The sequence below is a fragment of the Stomoxys calcitrans genome, chromosome 1 (assembly GCF_963082655.1).
Source record: "Stomoxys calcitrans chromosome 1, idStoCalc2.1, whole genome shotgun sequence".
In the NCBI taxonomy this organism is placed as follows: Eukaryota; Metazoa; Arthropoda; class Insecta; order Diptera; family Muscidae; genus Stomoxys; species Stomoxys calcitrans.
In genome coordinates, this window is record NC_081552.1 from 94,126,739 (window position 1) to 94,149,627 (window position 22,889).

General features: G+C 35.0%; 1 protein-coding gene across 2 annotated transcripts in view; it reads left to right on the forward strand.

Annotated features, from left to right (window-relative positions):
- The window catches only part of LOC106094231 (deoxynucleoside triphosphate triphosphohydrolase SAMHD1), a 102,026-nt gene extending 79,567 nt beyond the window's left edge, over positions 1-22,459 (forward strand). For both annotated transcript variants that reach the window (XM_059360058.1, XM_059360059.1), the window contains exons 8-9: positions 21,952-22,020; positions 22,086-22,459. In XM_059360058.1, the coding sequence (XP_059216041.1) occupies positions 21,952-22,020; positions 22,086-22,125 (109 nt within the window). In that variant the 3' untranslated portion in view covers positions 22,126-22,459. The remainder of the gene's footprint in view (positions 1-21,951; positions 22,021-22,085) is intronic.
- Positions 22,460-22,889: the final 430 nt, after the last annotated feature.

Sequence of the window (22,889 nt, forward strand, 5' to 3'; positions counted from 1 at the left end):
TATGTATGTATGTATTTATATACATACATTGTAGATAACCTATCCTTCAACTATTTCGTTCATTGAATGCATAGTACGGCCAAACAATAAAACACCGTGGGTGAGCAGAATCGTTCTTAACTGGATGTCTTTTAAATGCACAGCAAACCAATTGATACGAAATCGAAAATCGTAACGAAATCGTGACGCAAGTCATATGTAGTGGTTGACATCACTTCGGAATGAAACGTCGAAGTTTCGGAGAGAAATCGGAACGATATCTGAAGAAAAACCTTGAGAAATTCGGAAAAAAACTTCGTAAAGAATTCTGAAGGATTTCGGATGTCTTTGGTTGCCCAAAAAGTAATTGCGGATTTTTCATAGTGTCGGCGTTGACAAATTTTTTCACAGCTTATGACTCTGTAATTGCATTCTTTCTTCTGTCAGTTAGCAGCTTTTACTTTTAGCTTGCTTTAAAAAAAAGTGTTTTAAAAAATCCGCAATTAATTTTTTGGGCAACCCAATAATTTGGTATTGTAATCTCATATACCTTCCGAACAGAATTCTAAACGATTTCGGAAGTAATTTCGTATTGAATTCGGATGCTCCTTCCGAAACTGCGTATAGAATTCTATAGTTCTGTTTCGAACAAAAATAACGTTGTATGAAATTATGTTTCCTCTCATTCTGTGCCAATTCTAAGGATTTCCAATTATTCGAGAATTAAAATGAAAACAAAACATTTTGAGTTTTAAAAATAAAAAGTTTTTATTGAAAATATAATAATATATTACCTACGAGGTTCATATATATATATTTTTAAAGGGCTGAATGGATTTTAATGAAATAGGCATCAATCGAAATATAATTTTTCAGAGAAACGACAAATATATATGAAAATTAGTTTTCCATAGAGAAAAAGCCATGAAAATGAGGAAATAATTTTCAATAAAAGAGGAAGAAGCATATACACTACAAATTGTTCTTGGTTTTTTCTAAAGCATTCCTTATGGGTGTGAATGCAAAGCCATAGGTCGGAGTTTAGTGGTGAGAGTAAGAGGAAGAAAGAGTATAATTATTTAGGTAAGGGTTGTGATGTGCGTGGCCCTACTTGGAATGTTGGCCAGCCTGTTTCTTTCTAAATACTTGGCTTTGTGTGGCATTTGCAATTTTGCTAATGTTTGTATGTAAAGGGTGATTTTTTAAGAGCTATTGGAAAGTTAAAAAAAAAACGCGTAAAATTCAGAAAAATGCATGAAATCTTTATTTGACACAAAAAAAGTTGGATTTCATCTTACGATAGCGCTCACCAGTTACAGTTACGTTACGATTCGCATCGTCTTTGAAAAAATACGGTCCAATGATGCCAGCCCATAAACCGCTCCAAACAGTGACTTTTTCTGGATGCATTGGTAGCTCTTGCAATGCTTCTGGCTGATCTTCACCCCAAAATCGACAATTCTGCTTATTTATGTACCCATTGAGCCTTTTCGAAAAATGGAAGACGTGCGTGATGAACTTTCTTAACAGAGCACGCATTTTGATGATCAAATTCAATAATTTGCAAGGGTTCTTCGTTTGTCATGGTAAAATTATAGACCAAACTGAAGTCGTTTGACAGTGAAACCAAACACGAAACGTGCGTGAGCTGTTTAAACCAGTATTGACAAAAGATAATAGCTAAAAAATCACCCTTTAGTATATCTATTGGGAACCTACACACCAAGACAACAAATTTTGTAACTACAGTAAGGTCATTGGTGTGTGGGTGTCACTTATTGTATTTAAAACTAAAAGGGAATATTAACCAGTAAGGAAAGGCAAAAGTCGGGCAGAGCCGACTATATAATACCCTACACCACCTAGTCTGCGTACTACTTTTAATGCATGGAACCTATGTTGAAATATAGTCACATTTTAATTTTGCATACCTTTTGATATATTGAATAGAATCTTGTAAGATTTCCTACTATAGGACCTAAATTGTAGCTACTAGAGCCTTAAAGGCCATATTATATGAAACATGTATATTGGGGCTAATACATATATCTAAATCTGGATGGACTTTGATAAAATTTAGCACACGTCAATAAAACACCTCACTCAAAATTTTATAAAGATCAAACTAAAATTGCGGCTTCTATAGACTTATAAGGCCATATTGGATGGATGATATATATGGGAGCTATATCTAAATCTAAACCGATTTTAATGAAACTTTGCACACATATTGCAACGTCAAATAAAACATCTCATGCAAATTTTTACAAATATCGGACCAATATTGTGGCTACTATAGTCTTCAAAGGTCATATCGGATGAAAGATATATATGGGAGCTGTATCTAAATCTGAAACGATTTTAATGAAATTTTCAACAAGAATTGAAACGTCAAATTAAAGATTTCATGCAAAATTTTGCAAAGATCGGACATAAATTGTGGCTTCTAAAGCCTTCAAAGACCATATCGGATGAAAGATATATGGAAGCTATATCTAAATCTAAACCGATTTTAATGAAATTGCGCAAGTAATGGGGCATTAAATGAAACATCTCGTGCAAAATTTTGCAGAGATCGGATCAAAATTGTAGCTTTTGTAGCCTTAAAAGCTATATCTGATGAAAGATATATATGGGAGCTATATCTAAATCTGAACTGATTTTGTTCAAAATCAATAGCGTTCGTCCTTGAACCAAAAAACTAACCTATGTTTTTTGTAACAGTCGGACAACAAATGCGACCTGTACCTTGATTACAAGTATACATGGTCAGACAGACAGACGGACCGACGGACATGGCTAAATCGAATCAGGAAGTGATTCTAAGCCGATCGGTATACTTATCAATAGGTCCAGCTGTTCTCCTTCTTAGCGTTGCAAACAAATGCACAAAGTTAATACCCTGTACCACAGTGGTGGTGTAGGGTATAAAAAGATAACCGGCTATGAATGATTCTGTTCAGTCAAAGTAACTAATTGTGTGGCAATACTATGGACTCAATGAACGAAATAGTTGGTGGAAGTAGGGGAAAGGATGCAGCATCTTGCAATATATGATGGGCTCATTTCTTTGTTATGTAAAAAAATTATTTACTGACCATGGGAATATGGGGCTTAAATAAAAGGTATTTCAGTGTAGAATTAGATTCTGATATCCAAATATGGGACCAAGTGTTTGTGGGCCGCCTCTTCCCAAAAACATCCCCCAAAGGGGACAAATTTACGACCATTGCCATATGGGGCTCAAATAAAAGGTCTTTGTGAGTAAAGAAGGAATCTGATATCAATATTTGGGAAAAGTGTCTATGGGGCCACCCCACCCCCACAACACCACCCAAATAGTAAGTATTTGCTGACTTTTGCAATATGAGGCTCAAAAAAGAGGGTTTTTAGAGTGGAACACGAATCCGATATATATTTTCATGGCCAAGTCACTGAGTGGCCGCCCATCCCCCAAAACAACCCCAAGCAGGTCACGTTTGCCTACTATGGAAATATGGGGCTCAAATTAAAGGTATTTGGGAGTAGACCACGTATCTGATATCAACATTAGGGACCAACTGTATAGGTGACGTCCCACCACCATAACAACCCCCAAATAGGACGTATTTGCTCACCAAGACAATTTGGGTCTTAAAGAGAGTGGGACTAAATATTCATAGTTTTTAGTTGTCCGGCTGTAGACCATTTCGTTCAATGCTTTCTATTCAAAGAATAGCAAAACAAAGAACTTTCAAAAGAAAGGCAAACTGTGTGATGTTGCTAAAAAAATTTTACCGGCTACCCGCGATTTCTGATTCGCCATGAATCTTCATCAGCGGAATTCGTCAAATGGATTATGGTGCTTTACACCAACCCAATTAGAGTAGGTTGTCAAGCACACATCTGAATGTGGAAAGGGGTCTTAAATACGACTTGATTCACAAACGCAATAGAAAACAAGTAAAATCTTACTTCCCTCATTCAAATCAAACTTATCCAACAATGAAAATAGCAATTAACAAACAATTGTGCGGAACTTGGAGCTGATGCTGCCAGTGCTGTTTTGTGTATAGACAGTGATACCTACACCACGTGCGATGTGCCTTTCTTTTCGTTTCCGCTTTCTTTTTGTGGTCTTATTTTATTTAGATTCCATTGCAGGATATTATTTAGATTCCATTGCAGGATATTGTTTTTTTTTAATAATAATAAAATAAACTAAAAATAATAGAAAGAAAAATGTTGACTTGACAAATGCAAAAATTCTGAACGATTTCGGAAGTAATTTCGTATTGAAATCGAATGTGTAAATACCCAGCAAACCAAATGTCCCATGTCAGACAAATTTGAACAAATTCTGAAGTCTTCCGACAAGACCTTAACGAATTCGTTTCGAATTCTGTTCGACATTCTGGGGGAATGTTTGTTCCGACAGTTCTGAAAGAATTCTTAACGATTTTTGACCGCATGCGACGTGCCTTTCGACAAACCAAAGGAAAGGCACGTCACATGTGGTGTAGGTCACTGCCTATACACAAAAACAGCACTGGCAGAATGAACCGTTGGGCGATCCCCGTGCGAAGAACAAAAGAGTTTTTGCAAAAGACGCTTGCGTTTGTTGCTATTAGCATCGTTGGATTTGAATAAGGGAAGTACGATTTGAATTGCGTTCTATTGCGCTTATGAATCAAGTCGTCTTAAAGAGCCCTTTTCAAATGTGTGCTTTACAACTTACTCTAGTTGGAATGGTTGTAAGCACCCATGATCCATTTGACATCTCCTGCTGATGATTTTTCTTGGTCGAAAATGAAATCGCGATACAGTAAACCAGTCAAATGCTTCCTGCAACAACACACCTTTTGCTGACTTTTAAATGTTTTTTGCTATACTATTCTCTGAATAGAAAGCATTAAACAATGGTCTAAAGCCGTACAATATCCTGTAATGGAATCTCAATAGAATTTTAAGACCGAAAAAAAGGAAGTGCACACAGACAAGAATTTTAAATCTTTGTTTTTATTTTTAATGAAGTCAATTTTTTTTTCTATTTTTTAATTTAATGCATTATAATTAAAAAACATTTCTATTTTATTTGTCAAGAAATACCATTTGTGTTCCTTTTAATTTTTTTACTATTACTACAATATTTCATACCTTTTTGCTATTTTTAATACCAGTGCTTTTGATATTTAATTGTAATTGCAAAAAATGCTAATTTTTATAAACCTCATAGGTAAAATATTATTATATTTTCAATAAAAACGTATTTTTTTATTCATCCGAAGCTCGTACAGATTTCGTAACGATTCGTTCGCTGGGTATGCATCCCACGTGTCAATGTTTTGAAAAACCCAAAGACAAGCAGGACCGAAATCGGTACCGAAGATTGTTCCGAAATTGTTCAGACGTGTCGGACAACGAAAATTTTGTTTGCTGAGTTGGCACAAATAATTGATGTTTAAGAAAAAGGCAACAATAATTTGTCATGATTTTTCTTCTTCTAGCTAATTTATCAACATTGGGAATCTGTTCTATATGTTTGTTGTTGTTGCTTAACCAAATTTATTTTTTACTTACATGTATTTTCTGAACTTCTCTGGAAAAATATCTTTCAATCGATATTAATTTAATTAAAATCCTCTCAGTCCTCTTTTTCTTTTTGGTATCTTGCCTGTATAAAAATATTCGCGGTTTAATACAATAAAACTGGCTTTATTTATTAATCTACTTAAAAATTAATGTCTGCGCATAGAATGCTGAACTATTACTACCCACATGCTGTGGGGATGTTTACCTAGCCTTTGTCAAAATAAAACAACGACAACTGTCCGCTACGTTCTACTTTACAATGAAATTATGACGTCATAACTCATACCACCCCACAAAAAAAATCTGAAAATCGTCTTTTTTTGTTTCGATAAAAGTCAAAAAGTCGACTTTTCGTCCTAACTTGGGATCCCTAAACGATCCTAAGTGATCAGCATGTATTGTGTGAAATTGAACACCAATTTTGTCCATTTAATGTAGATATACCTGTTTCTCCCAGCAGATCTTTTATGGCATACATATTCAAAACAAGCTCCTACATATCTTTTGACATAATTCCGTAGTTAGGGGAACCGAAACCTTTCCTTCCTTCTTCGCAGTAGTCTTCTCGATTCCAACGTGTCCAAGTTTTTCATGAAACATTTGTACTTAAGGGTGATTTTTTAGCTATTGTCTTTTGGCAACACTGGTTTAAACAGCTCACGCACGTTTCGTGTTTTGCTTCACTGTAAAACATCTTCAGTTTGGTCTATAATTTAACCATGAATCGTCTTAATGAATTTTATTATCAAATTGCGTGCTCTGTTAAGATAGTTCATCGCGCGTTTCTTCAATTTTTCGACAAAGCTCATTTTTGACTCAATGGGTACCTAAATAAGCAGAATTGTCGATTTTGGAGTGAATGCATCCAGAAAAAGTCATATTTTGGTGCGGTTTATGGCCTGGTGGTATCATTGGACCGTACTTCTTCAAAGATGGTGCGTATCATAACGTAACTGTGAATGGTGGGCGCTACCGTGAGATGATATCCAACATTTTTTGCCCAAAATGCAAGAGCTTGACTTGCATGACATGTGGTTTCCACAAGATGGTGCCACAAGCCACACAGAATGCGTAACAATAGACTTATTGAGAGGCGAGTTCGGCGATCATTTTATTTCACGTTCGGGACCGGTCAATTGGCCGTCTGCCGTTGTTTTAACGCCTTAAGGGCGTTAAAGGTAACAATACTTTACATACCAAAATTCATTAAGTCAAGTCGGTTTTATAGGGCAGCTATACATATCTGAACTCATGTGGTCCTTTTACAATTGTCAGCGTTCCACACCAATAAGAAGTACCTTTCCAAACTTTTCAACGAATATTTTCATTCGAACAAACGCTATCGTGATTTCTATCGAGAAGGGCGGAAAGAAAATTGGATAAATAACATACTCTCTGCACCTTCAAACCAGTAGGTTTATATGGCGGCCATACCGAACGTTTGGGTCTATAAGACTAATACAATACAACTCGAAAACGAAAAGGGATAAAAAATACAACTACCATACCATAAAACAAAACGGGCCCAAACATAGAACTGTACTAAATTTTAGTCCTATAGAATTATTTGCGAAAAAAGTAGTGTGCTTAGAGCAAACAGAGACACCCATGCATGGACAAACGGATGTGACATAACTGCTTCGAATATACAAAATTGATTGCAAAAAGAAGGAACCTCTTACTAATGCTCCCGATTCGTTCAAAATTTGTGTTGGCTCCAAATGTCGGGATTTGCCCATATTTTTTGTCAATGGTCTGGCAATCCTATATAGCTCCCACACATACAGGGTGGCTGATGAAAGCCGCTACCAAAAAAAAATGTAATAACTTTTTTTCTATTTAATAATAATAATTTAATAATTAATTTAATTAATTAATTAATTAATTTAATTAATAATAATTTAATAATTAATTTAATAATTTAATTTAACATGAATAAAAGAAAAATGTATTCCATACACCGAAAAAAAAATGTAGCAATATTCATCATTGTAGCAATATTCATCAGCCACTGTATGTTAGTCCGACTTAAACTAATACCGTAATCATTTACTGAATTTTTATCCGATCCTCACAAAGTTTGGCACGAAAGTTTCTCTTATGACTTTCTGATCACAAGTTAGTTTCTTATCGGTTCAGATTTAGATATAATTCCCATTTTTATCTATTTATTTTATGACTCCCACAATATAAACGGATTATGTCGGAATTCTAAATTCCAAATCTAAGCAAATCTTAGTTTCGATGACTTAGACTTCATAGCTATCGCAAGGTATCAAAAGTTCGGCTTTTCCCGACTTTAGCCTTCCTTTACTTGTTTTTATTTAAATCGTATATCGTATTTAGATATATCATATCTGGAATATGCATTCCATTGAAATACAAAATATTGATAAATATATTGAATAAAGAAACAGAAAGATCCCGAGCTTAAATTGAAAAATAAATCAATTCAGCGAAATTTTTCTGGAGAAACTTTTATCAAAATATTTTGTTTAGAGAAAACGTTATTGATGTGTTGTCTTTAAAGAATTTTCAATAATTTTTTTCACATAAATTTCATTGAAATTTAAAAAAAAATAAATAAATAAAAGTTAAAAAAAAAATTTTGTCTTAAGGAAAAATTTTGTTTAAATTTTGTCTTTTGTACATTTTTGTTCTAAAGCTACGTTCAGATTATTCAAATATTTAATCCAACTTTTTTTTAATCATTTTTGCCGAAAATACAAAGCACTTGATAACTTAACTCTTCTTCGGCAAAGAAGTTCTGGCTCAACTATGCTACGGCAAATGCAATGTTCAACTCCTACTGGGCTAGGATTGATGCTAACGAGACAGATGGAATTACGCTTGTAACCAGGGATTACACGAAACGAGTTACCTGTTCAACTGCCCAGTCAATCTCAACACGACTTACTATGGACGCACACCACCAAAGTTTCAGGGTTCCTTAATCTTGAACAAATTAAGGATGTACGAAAGAAAGACACGGGATAATTATGAGCACCACACGGGTTGGAACTCTCAGTTCCGATTTGTGTGGTATTCATCATCATAATGAGAAGCTCAGCTGAGAGCTACCCGGTTCGTCCACAGGTTGCGGATTGAGGGATGCTCCATATCATAGAACTGCAAGTGTTGTCATTTTTATACCCTCCACCATAAGATGGGGGGTATACTAATTTCGTCATTCTGTTTGTAACTACTCGAAATATTCGTCTGAGACCCCATAAAGTATATATATTCTTGATCGTCGTGACATTTTATGTCGATCTAGCCATGTCCGTCCGTCTGTCCGTCCGTCCGTCTGTCTGTCGAAAGCACGCTAACTTCCGAAGGAGTAAAGCTAGCCGCTTGAAATTTTGCACAAATACTTCTTATTAGTGTAAGTCGGTTGGTATTGTAAATGGGCCATATCGGTCCATGTTTTGATATAGCTGCCATATAAACCGATCTTGGGTCTTGACTTCTTGAGCCTCTAGAGTGCGCAATTCTTATCCGATTAGAATGAAATTTTGCACGACGTGTTTTGTTATGATATCCAACAACTGCGCCAAGTATAGTTCGAATCGGTCCATAACCTGATATAGCTGCCATATAAACCGATCTTGGGTCTTGACTTCTTTAGCCTCTAGTGTGCGCAATTCTTATCCGATCAGAATGAAATTTTGCAAGACGTGTTTTGTTATGATATCCAACCACTGTGCCAAGTATGGTTCAAATCGGTCCATAACCTAATATAGCTGCCATATAAACCGATCTTGGGTCTTGACTTCTTGAGCCTCTATAGGGGGCAATTCTTATCCGATTGGGATGAAATTTTGCACGACGTGTTTTGTTATTATATCCAACAACTGTGCTAAGTATGGTTCAAATCGGTTAATAACCTGATATAGCTGCCATATAAACCGATCTTGGGTCTTGACTTCTTGAGATTCTAGAGGGCACAATTCTTATCCGATTTGAATGAATTTTTGCACGAAGTATTTCGTTATGATATCCAAAAACTGTGCCTAGTATGGTTGAAATCGGTCCATAACCTGATATAGCTGTCATATAAACAGATCTGGGGATTTGACTTCTTGAGCTTTTAGAGGGCGTAATTCCTATCCGATTTGGCTGAAATTTTGCATGACGTATTTTATTTTTACTTTCAACAACTGTGTCAAATAAGGTTCAAATCGGTTCATAACCTGATATAGCTGCCATATAAACCGATCTGGGATCTTGACTTCTTGACCCCTAGAGGTCGCAATTATTATCCGATATGCCTGAACTTTTGTACGACGGATCCTCTCATGACTATCAACAAACGTGTTTATTATGGTCTGAATCGGTCTATAGCCCGATACAGATCCCATATAAATCGTTCTCTCTATTTTACTTCGTGAGCCCCAATGGGACCAATTCTTTTACGAATTGGCTGAAATTTTACACAGGTCTCCAATATATAATTTAATTGTGGTCCGAACCGGACCATATCTTGATATCGTTTTAATAGCAGAGCAACTCTTTTCTTATATCCCTTTTTGCCTAAGAAGAGATGCCGGGAAAAGAACTCGACAAATGCGATGCATGGTGGAGGGTATATAAGATTCGGCCCGGCCGAACTTAGCACGCTTTTACTTGTTTATTTTTATTTGATTTGCGTTATACTTAAATAAATGGATATCAACACTTAACGCAAACTAAAATCAATTCAGCAAAAGCCCTCGGCACACTCTTATGAATCATATGAATAAAGGCCATGCCACTCATTTGGGTTGTGGGGTAGGGTTTAGGATGATGTGTAGGTGGGCCTGCCCCTAAAATACATGACCACAATCTTTCAGACTATTATTTTCTTTTTTGTAATTGCAATATCTTAATCCATTAACGCCTGACCCTCGATTTTCTTGTCCGATTCATTCATATTGACGTCGTAATTTTTTTTCAATGAGTGCTGTCCGATTAGGTTTAAGCCGAGTCCGAACGGCGTACCGTAGTGCGACACCTCTTTGTGGACAAGTTTTGTTTTACATGGCTGCCATACCAAATGGTACAGTACCTCCCAAATGTCGCCAGCATTAGGAGGGGATAATCACCGCTGACAATTTTCATGATTTTCTCGCCAGGATCCGAACCCATGCGTTCAGCGTAATAGGCGGACATGCTAACCTCTGTGCTACGGTGGTGAATTCTTTTCATTTCCTAATTCACTATGTTTTTACAACAAGAAAAATTATTTTCTTTATATTTTATGATTATTTAGCGAAAAAATAAATTAAATGAATTTGACATAAAATCTCACCAGCCGTCAAAAGTAGGCTTGTCGCCATAAATGCAACAATATACTAAAATGGAGTCCAGAAACATCACTCCTTAAAATGTTGAGAACATTTTTTTACTGATTTTTTGAGCTATAAACAATTTACGACTTTCAACAGGCCAATTTTCCCCCAAACCTGACCTTAGACAGGGAATATTGTTTTTATTAAATAGCTTCATTCGTCCGCTTTACGCCTATCCAAGTTTTATAAGCATACCTCTTTACTAAATCGAGCTACACAAAGTGACAAATTTAAAGAAAATTGGGTCAGCCATTTATGAGTATAAGAAAAAAAAAAAGAATTTTATGACAATTTAGCGTTGATTTGGATGTTTCGCCATTTTTTTAACTCGCAATCATGTACTCGGCATCCAAAAGGCAAAGCAGCTAAATCAACGCCACTCACAAGCAACATGCGTTAAAATACTAAAGTAAAACCCACCACCTTAAACGTCATGTGCTTTTGTATTCGTTCAAGTGGTGTTGGTTGCAATACACAAAAATATTCTGTTTGAGTCTATCAAAAATTAAAAAATTATGCGTTGTGGCATGAGTTGCGTTCGACCGCTGCAGTTCTCTTCTTCATATACTGCTGCAACTGCAGTCGCGAACTGCAGCGGTATCGAGTGGAGAATCTCAATGAGAGGCCGGCTTGCAACGGCACCGGCTCTTGCTTAAATACTGAGTGCCTATTATACTTGATATGATAATCCGAGTTATTGGCGCCTTTAAATAATTAATCGATCGGTTCTATATACCGGAACGCGCTTGCTCGCATATAACGCTTGACGAGGATCGCCACCTCCCCATGCAAATGAGGCTACAACTTTACTTACTTTTGCTTTAATTGGCTATTTCCGAACTTAGAATAGCGTTTCAAGCGCCTCGATCTTCTGCGATCCTTCTATAATCTCTGACACCAAGTTTCGAGGTGTCTCTGATTACTTGACCTTCCATCGGGCTTTTTGGCCATCCGGGTTTGCGTGTACGATCGTGATCGCCTTCAAAAGACTTCTTCGCTGGAGCTTCTTCATTCATTTGGACAACATGACCTAGCCAATGCAACCGTTGCACAGTGGGCCAAATGGCAAAAAAATTGGAAATAAGTCTACAACTTTTTATCTGTTGATTTTAGCCATACAAAATGTTCTAGACATTTGTAGAGGAGGACATAGGCTTTCAGAAAAGTGCTGTTGTTGGTCCATATCTTTAATACAGGGTGAGCTACAGGGTGTCAAAGTTGACCACTTTTGACTTCTCCAAGCTTCTGGGGGCCATAACTTTTGATCTACTCAACTCATTTACATGATTTAGGACTCTAGAGAAAGAGCTTGACAAGATCTAAAAAACTTATGCATAAAGTACCATGCCATCGTGTACTGTTAAGGAGTTATGAATTGTTTAATTTTAAAATATGAAAATTTGGCCTTGGTTTTTTTCAGTGTTTTTTAAATAACTCCGTCAATTTTAAAGCTATAAACTTCATACTTCACACAAATTATGCCAGCATATGTGTGCATAAAATACAAAAGGAATCACGTGAATATCTTTGGCGGTTTAAAAATGGCATCGTTTTCAATATGAAAAATATTTTTTTTGTCAAAAAATTGCAAAATTTTTCAAAAAAGATACTCCCATTTCCTTTAAGTTTTCGCAAACTTTGGCCGTCAAAGCATTATCATTTCTTTCCATTTTCACAAAGTCGAGGTATTAAGAAAAGTTTTAAGTGCTAATTTGGCTAATTTCGATATCAAACAACACCGTTATCTTAAGACCAAAATGGCCAATTTTTTTACTAAACTTCAAAAGTTTCTCACTGGAAAAAAAGTTCCACGGGGATTTTTTCGCTTTTTTTGAACTTAAATGAAAGCTTAAAATGTTCCCAACATTTTAAGGTATGTCTCGCCATATCCTAGCCATAAATGAGATCGTAGCGATCAAAATACTGAAAAAAGTCAATTTTCAAGTAGTGCTATATTCATTGCTAAAAAACAAGTATTACGTCACATTTTATTGCAAAGATGTTAAATAAACTTTTATTTGGTAACACTTCTTCTACAAAACACAAAAAGAATCATGGAAATATCTCTATTCTATTCCATTTTATGGAACCGGCAATAAAAAAGTCAATTTTTCAAAAAAGTCGAATTTCCCAAATTTTGTTTTTGTTGTCCTAATTGCACATGACACACTATAGCCATATTTACGCAACATACCTTATCGTAAAGGAAATTTTCATACCTTTCCAACAATGTATAAAACATTTCTCAACTCGGATTCTATCTACTCTAAAATTCATTTACACTTCATTAAACTCTATATAAAAATGTCTATTTGTGAAATGGAACCTTATATGGGGCCTACACTAAAACATTGATAGATTTGCCCAGGGTTTACAATACAAATGTGTTAGAATAAAAAAAGGTCTCCTGCCAAAGTTTAAAAAAATTGGAATAAAAATATGTGTTTTAGAGCGAAAACACTTCGCATCGGCGTGCGTTTATATGTATATTAGCTACTCCCAAAATAAAAAAGCATTTTAGTTTTGTATTATTTGATTTTATTCTCTACCAAATAATCTAAGGTATCAAAATTTAAAAGCTCTTTAATTTGAATGGCATCGGGATCGTCCTTATCTATATCGTCACATATTTTTGGTAGCCATTTAGTTCTGATGCTGTATAGTACCGGATCAGACGATAACAATAAATATTGAAGTAAATCATAATTTTGGTTAAATTTGGTGCTCTTTCGGGTATTGAAAAGCCGGAACTGTTTAACATCTCTATTACGGGATTCCTGAGCTTCTTCTGTAAGTTCTCCTAACGGAAGTATGTTGTATTCCACAATTTCCTTGCCATGATGTAAGACTTTATGTACTGTCGGTGTTAAAGCTTTCCACGAATATAAATCAGATAAAATGTTTTTTGTGTCATTACTATAAGCTTCAAATTTGGTTGAATTTATCATCTTTTTGCTATTGATTACAGCCAAAATCACTTTGAATCGTCTTAGCAAGTGTTCATCAAGACCGGTTATTTTAGATGTCGATACGGGGTCCTCAAAAAACCGCCTTGCCGAGTTGCCATCATTTGTGCTTCCGTATCCGTAAAGAGGTTTATCTATTATAAGTCCCTTTTGTTTAAACTCCAACTGGATTCGATTCTTCTCTTCCTGCCTCATTTTGTGAAGATCTTGGTTGTTTCTAGCAGAGACATCGCGGTTTCCAGGGCTAGTCCGATATTTAAGGTCATACGATAAATGCAAACAATACTCCATGAATCGAATTCTACAGTGCAGGGGCGAAATACCGAAATTGAGCGCATTTTCGTTTACTAAATTTTCATCAGACTTGTCCTCGAATTGCCCATTCTTCTTGCCACAAATATTGCATCTCCAATTGGACATAACGCCAGTTAATGCGTTTGCCACCTTTCCATCGATCATAGTGAGTTGTAGTTGAAACGAAACTTTTATATTTCTTCCCAATTGGTTTATAACAATCATGGGTAATGCAGCAATTTCTTCCTTTATTTCGTTCACCAAAGATCGTGTTGTGTTCCGGTCTTCCTTTGTATACTCAAACCGAATTGGGCGACATAAATATTTTGACCCAGGTGTTCTATTTATCCATATATCTTGAAATGCATTTTCTTTCGATGATGAAGATTGGTCCTTGTACAATCTCATTCTCAATGGTACTAATGATGCCATGAAAATTGATGCGAAGTTGGTATCTATTTCTGTTTGTTGCTTATATTCGGAAAATCCAGATGATCCATCACAACCCCATTTGCTGATCAAAACCACTTCGGAATTATTACATGTGTTCAACTGTTCTTCAGTAAAATTAGAAATAATTCTAACAGCTGTATTTTCAACAAGATCAGCAAGTTTCACTCTTGCTTTTAATTCGTCCACGTATATATTTGATGGCACCATTTTCGTCCTGGTGTTGTACAATTTATGTTTTGAGGGTAAACAACCCCATCCTTTTTCACGAAGAGCCTTCCTCATTGTTGAGTATTTGTTTCTTGAGAGGCCTAGGTTCAAAATCAGGGCCAGTGCATCTTCCTCCGTGAATTCTGTAGTCGATTTTGGAGTTGGAATACTTTCTACCATTCTCTTTACCCTTTTCGGAGATGCTAATGGTAAAACATCGACAATTCGTCCAACATTTTTTGGTTGTGTTTTTAACAATGCTGTTTTGAACGTATCTTTTATTAAATTTGGCGGATGTGCCGCCAATAGTTCCTCTTGTTTTTTCTTTTTGGTTTTCTCCGTAACTTCGTCGTATGCTTTGCTAGGCCGGCCGGGAATCAGCGGTTTAATTTCAATAAGTAGATCCGATTTCAGCCACTTCTCATACATTTTGAAAAACTTGATTTTTGCGAATGAACATTCTGGCAACCTTCTCTCAAATGATTTGTAGAATTTTTCAAGTTTGTCTAAAGCGTCTTTATTTAGCCTTATTCCATATATGTGGTCCAAAGTGTAAACAAGTTCCTTAAATGACTCCGTGTATGATTTGGAATCATTTTTGATGTCCCATACAATTTTCGAAAGAGTGGAATACTTCAGTATGACTTCCATAACTTATAAATGTCCTTTACGCCTCTACAAAATATAATGAAGAAAATTTGGATTTTGTTCAAATATTTATGCAATATATTCACAATTAATGACCCATTTCAGGTATCAGACGCAATCGTAAAAAGGGGTCCAAAGTGCCTCTTTTTACTTACTCTTCTATAATTATTTACCTGGACTCGAATTTGGTTAAAAAAAATGACAATGAATTTTTTATGGGTAGGTTTTTTCACATTCATTGATACGGTGGATTTCCTGGGAATTCGACATAGCGAAACAGGTAACATTTGTCTGCATCAAATCTTAACACAAATATATATATATATGCAGGTATATTTCTAGGTTACTTTTTATTCAAAAATCATCAGCTTACATTAAAAATAGATGTAGGTACTATACAAACGCACGCCGATGCGAAGTGTTTTCGCTCTAAAACACATATTTTTATTCCAATTTTTTTAAACTTTGGCAGGAGACCTTTTTTTATTCTAACACATTTGTATTGTAAACCCTGGGCAAATCTATCAATGTTTTAGTGTAGGCCCCATATAAGGTTCCATTTCACAAATAGACATTTTTATATAGAGTTTAATGAAGTGTAAATGAATTTTAGAGTAGATAGAATCCGAGTTGAGAAATGTTTTATACATCGTTGGAAAGGTATGAAAATTTCCTTTACGATAAGGTATGTTGCGTAAATATGGCTATAGTGTGTCATGTGCAATTAGGACAACAAAAACAAAATTTGGGAAATTCGACTTTTTTGAAAAATTGACTTTTTTATTGCCGGTTCCATAAAATGGAATAGAATAGAGATATTTCCATGATTCTTTTTGTGTTTTGTAGAAGAAGTGTTACCAAATAAAAGTTTATTTAACATCTTTGCAATAAAATGTGACGTAATACTTGTTTTTTAGCAATGAATATAGCACTACTTGAAAATTGACTTTTTTCAGTATTTTGATCGCTACGATCTCATTTATGGCTAGGATATGGCGAGACATACCTTAAAATGTTGGGAACATTTTAAGCTTTCATTTAAGTTCAAAAAAAGCGAAAAAATCCCCGTGGAACTTTTTTTCCAGTGAGAAACTTTTGAAGTTTAGTAAAAAAATTGGCCATTTTGGTCTTAAGATAACGGTGTTGTTTGATATCGAAATTAGCCAAATTAGCACTTAAAACTTTTCTTAATACCTCGACTTTGTGAAAATGGAAAGAAATGATAATGCTTTGACGGCCAAAGTTTGCGAAAACTTAAAGGAAATGGGAGTATCTTTTTTGAAAAATTTTGCAATTTTTTGACAAAAAAAATATTTTTCATATTGAAAACGATGCCATTTTTAAACCGCCAAAGATATTCACGTGATTCCTTTTGTATTTTATGCACACATATGCTGGCATAATTTGTGTGAAGTATGAAGTTTATAGCTTTAAAATTGACGGAGTTATTTAAAAAACACTGAAAAAAACCAAGGCCAAATTTTCATATTTTAAAATTAAACAATTCATAACTCCTTAACAGTACACGATGGCATGGTACTTTATGCATAAGTTTTTTAGATCTTGTCAAGCTCTTTCTCTAGAGTCCTAAATCATGTAAATCGGTTGAGTAGATCAAAAGTTATGGCCCCCAGAAGCTTGGAGAAGTCAAAAGTGGTCAACTTTGACACCCTGTAGCTCACCCTGTATTAAAGATATGGACCAACAACAGCACTTTTCTGAAAGCCTATGTCCTCCTCTACAAATGTCTAGAACATTTTGTATGGCTAAAATCAACAGATAAAAAGTTGTAGACTTATTTCCAATTTTTTTGCCATTTGGCCCACTGTGCGTTGGCTATGCTAATGTCGTCATACAGTTCGTGGTTCATACGACGCCGATACTCTCCAGCAATGCAAACTGGTCCATACATTTTACGAAGAATCTTTCTTTCAAACACTCCAAGCACTGTTTCGTCTGCTTACACAAATACCCATGCCTTGGAACCATATAACAACACTGCTTACTCAATCAATGTGGCTACAATAACAACAAACAGCAAGTGCAATCGGTTGTACGTACCGGATTGATCATGCCGCCTTAGGGTACAATACACTAGTACAACAACAACACCCAGCACAGGCTGGAACTTTGAGCTCCGATCTGTGTGGTGTTCATCGTTGTCACGATAAGCTTAGCTGTGAGCTACCGGGCGCATGCATAGATTGCGGATGGTGGAATGCTCCACGGAGTAGCTGCAGTCGCGGACAATATCGGGCGGTATCGAGCAGAGAGTCTCAGTGAAAGCCGGGCGGCACCGGCTCTTGCACAAATACTGAGTGTCTATGATGCTCCATATGACAAGGCGAGTTATTGGCGCCCTTAAACAACCAATAGTCCCCCTGTTTCCTCGGCGATCGGCCCATTGGACCGGAACGAGCTTGCTATAAGAGCTTGACGAGGATCGCCACCTCCACATGCAAATGTTGCTACAACAACAAAAGCATGTGATAATTTGCCCATGAACATTCCATTAAGGATACTTCTTAGAGCTGGCAAAATATCGATGTCATTATTCATAGTATCGATATTTAATTTTTTGACTGAATATCGATTGTTATTTTTCCGATGGATACTATCGCAAAAGTTAAATTTTTTGCAAAACTAAACAAACAAAAATAAGCAATCCTTTAAGTCAAAAGTGTCATCCGATTAGACTAACATTTTGTTCAATGAATTCTCTTATGACTTCCAACCGACTTTATTAACCTTGGTTTTATTTTGTCTGTACATTGATATTGCTTCTATATATGTACATACATAGATCTTCTGATTTTTATACCCTACACCACTACTGTGGTACCACTGCAAGCGCATTTATAGACCAATCTTCCCAAAATTTTGTACAACGCTTTCCTCGACGACTACTACAATATCTATAAAGTTTGGTCGAAATCAGGTCAGATTTAGATATAGCTGCGATATTTATGTTCGTCTGATTTTGAGAAATATTGCAATAAAATGCTCATTTGTTAACCGATTCTCTCGAAATTTGACAGGAAGGATTTTCCTATGATTCTTAATATTACTGGTGAAAAGAAATTGGTTCAGATTTAGATTTAGCTGCCTTATGTATATCGCCCGATTTTCACTTTTAAAGCCACTGCGAGCGCATTTATTGGCCAATCTTGCCAAAATTGTCCACAACGCTTTCCTCGATGGCTATCACAATATCTAAGAAGTTTGGTCAAAATTGATTTACATTTAGATGTAGCTCCCATACATATGTTCGTCACATTTTGGGTAATTTGTTGTCATTTGTTAATCGTAATTATTTCATTTTGAACATATTTGCTTTGCTAGAAATTTGATACGGGGATTTTAATAACCTATCTGAAAACATCCGCCGAGGTCCACCAAAATTGGTTCAGAATTAAATATAGCTCCCACTTTGTATTTACAGGGTAGGTGTAGGGTATTATAAAGCCGGCACCGCCCGACTTTTGCCTTTCCTTACTGGTTACTTCTCATTTTCGTTTGAAATAAATATGATGGGGAAATTAACGCTAGTATCGATACAATCGATATTTATTTTCAAACTATCGAAAATATCGAATGTTGCAAATATCGATAGTATGCCAGCTCTAATACTTCTCTCATATCAAGGAGTGTACTCCGATGCAAGTTTAAGCTCAATTATGGGGGTCCTCTGTTTTATTTCAGAGATCGAACGGCTTGCCGCAGAGCGACACCACTTAGCAGAGATGTTAACATGGCTGGTTACCTAAGGTAATCACCTCACAAGTGCAGCCATCACTAGGAAGGGATAACCACAGATGGCATTTGCTTCTGTTGTTCTCACTGAGATTTAACCCAGGCGTCCAAGGCTAGCTTCTGAGCAACGGTTGCTCAACAGTATAAAGTCGAATCCGCTTTAGCGTAAATAAAACTCTTTACTGAAAAATATCGGATTACTGAAAACGACACAAATCCCCGTACTAATTTTCACCTCATCTAGTCTTATTCACTTCACTTTAGTGAAACATCTGTTTACTGAAAAACAAAAGTGCATCCAAATCTACGTTTTGCATTAAACCTACTTCGCATTAGTGAAAAAAAAAATATAAAATCTTCGTTTTTTTGAAATCGATACATAACTTTAGGCTGAAAAAAATTTGCATGTTTGTCCGTTAAAAAATGAATTGACACAATACATATACAGAAATTCTGAATAAACTTCTAACAACAAAACGTATACAATGTGTATGCCTTTGTATTGTGAGTTTGTACATATTAAGTTATATTAGTTGGGTTTGAAATGCGAACAGAAGCAGACGTAATTTATGCCAAAAACATAGGACATAGGACATAGCAGATATAAAAACTGAATAAATAAAATGTCTGGAACAAAGGTAGAAATAGGAAACATAAGTTTTATTATTTACCACAAATTTATTTATTTTATTATTATTGTATATGTATTTTAAATAGAGAAATTCTTCAAAATACACATGCCTGACTATGAAAAAGAAACTTGAAATTATTGAGAAAATTAAAGCAGGAGTGCCGAGAAAGATCATTTACGAACAGTTTGATTGTAGCGCAGCAACGGTTTGCAGAATTTTAAAAAATGAGAAATCAATTTCGGGCATTGCCACAAAACATAAGAACATTCTTATGAAACGCATTAGAGGATGTTCAAATAAGCAAGTGGAAGAGGCTTTACATCTCTGGTTTACAAATATGAGGTCAAAGGAAGCAACAATATAAGGGCCAATTATTATGCAAAAGGCGAAAGACTTGGCTTATATTATGAATATAGATTTTGTACCAACTATAGGGTGGCTAGAGCGTTGGAAGAAAAGAGAAAACATTCACTTTAAACAGCTGCATGGAGAAAAAACTCAGCGAATACTGTTGCAGCAAGTGAATGGATTGAGAACATATTGCCCGAGTTGTTGAAAAACTACTCGGAAGATGACATATATAATGCCGATGAAACAGCTCTTTTATATAAGCTCTACCAGGTGGAACTTTAGCAAACAGGTCCGATCAGCCATCAGGCAGCAAAATTTCGACCGACCGAATCACACTTCTTTTTCTAACAAACTCTACGGGAAGTGATAAATACGTCTTCAGTGTTGGTAAATCTTCAAACTCTAGATGCTTTAAAGGAAAGAACTTGCCTGTAAATTATTCTGCTAATAAGAAAGCTTGGGTGACAAGTATTTTATGGACAGAAATTATCAAAGAACTTGACTTAAAGTTTCAAAAAAAAATATTGACAATGCTGCCTGTCACAAAATATCCGATGACGTTACATTAAAAAACATAAGAATTGAATATTTACCTCCAAACACCACGTCAAATATTCAACCATTGGACCAAGGCATAATAAGGTCATTCAAGTGCTTCTATAGAAAGCTTATTATTTCGAAGCAACTTTTACATCTTGAATGCTCTTGCACATTAGAAAACTTTTCGAAGAAAATTTACGTTTTTGAAGCCTTAAGCATGGTAAAAAATGCATGGTCAACTGTAACATCCGAAACAGTTAAGAATTGTTTTCGAAAGGCTGGCTTTGTTACTCGGAAAGTACTGGAAACGGTGGAAGAAGAGGATTCAATATTAAATGAAATCGGAAATGAAATATAAAACTTTGTTGAAATAGAGAAAGATTTGGAGTGTTGCGAGGATTTGACTGAAAAAGAAATAGTTGAACAAGCAATTGGTCGTGAAGCTGTTATAGAAAATGAAGAAATTGAAATGGATAAAGCTTTTCCGAATCCAACTGTTCTAGAAGCGTATAAGTTAATATGCCAATTGAAAGATTTTTTTCGGATAATTTTGAAGCACGCAACTTGCTTAATGAGCTAGAAAATAAAATAGCCCATAATTGTTAATTTATTATTATTATTATTTATTTTTTTTTTTTTTGAAGAGAGAGTTCTTTTAATTTCTGTTTTAAACTTTTATTTTTACATTTACAAAATGCTTTTATTTATAATTTTTTTAACTCAACGACAAATACTTAAAAAATGTATGAATTTAATGTGAAAAGAGTTTTTTTGTGGGGTAATGTACTGCTTTACTGAAATAAATTTCAGTAATCCGAACTTCGTTTTAGAGAAAATATCGGATAACTGAAACAAAATATGGATTTTTTTTGTTCCAGTAAAGCGGAGTCTGCTGTACATACATATCATGACACACGGTGTATAGCTTCAAGGATTGTCAATAGAATTTTTCTAAAAGTAAAGGACAAAATATGTATTTCTCGCACTTTGAAGGCTAATTTCATGTAGAACCAAAGAACCAGATATTTTGCGCTTTCAGTTAATGGAACCTCCACTTTGAATAAAGCAGTTGATTGAAATTTCCTATGAAAATCATACTAATTTTTGTTTTGACATGACAGGAATTTCTGTTCCAGTGATTTCTAGCTTTTACCTAAAAATTCCATAAACCAACAAACAGACCATTTTTCCTTTATATGTTGGATAATATATTTTCTTCTTTTACAGGGACAAACCAGATGTTATAGATGAGACAGAAACAATACGGCATATTATAAAGTTTACTTGTGATATTAGGTATGTATTGGTGGTAAAAGTATTTGATGTAATTTAAATTCCCATTTCATTTTTTTCTATTACAGCAATGATAAAGTATTCTATTACATAAAACCTGTAGAGTAAGCATTGCTTTCTCTGAGGCAGTTCAATATTCAATATCCGATAATATTCATGAAAACATCACACAACTCCCATACTATTCAACCAAATATACTTTTCTACGAAGTACCTTTTGACAGTGAAACCTCGTTTCAGTTTTTTGTTTTAAGAAATCTAAATGGCTAAGAATTGAATGTTCCTTAACCGACAGTATTTGTTGCTTCAAATGTTTGTTTAACATTTCAGTGGCGAATATTTTGTATCCAAATGGGAATTTTAACATTTTATGTTTTCGTTTTAATATCATTTTGTTATTTTCGTTATTGGATTTTATTACTCTATAATAATCTCTATATTTTCTTTATGTGTTATAAATTAACTTTATCTTTTTTAATATAAAAGAATTAGAAAAATAATACTCTTAATAGTATATAGAACGATGTTTATAATAAAGTTCTTAATACAATAGATTATTATCTCACATAAAAAAATGCCTCCTATATTCTTTAATTATTTACGGCATAATCAAAAGTCTTATATCGTCCCTTTACCGCCAAAAAAATGTAAGTGCCTAATTTTGGGATTTTCAGTTTGTAATAGGAATCGATAGTTGACGCCTGTTTCCACCTTCTGTTAAAATTTTGTGTCGATAATCCAAACCGTTATGATTTTGCAACTAAAACAATTTTAATGTAAGTGGTATTTTAATTTTGGTAGATAAATTCTGTGACAGCGAAGGGCACCTACATTATTTTTGCCAGACACAAGTACCTCAAACAAATTAAGCA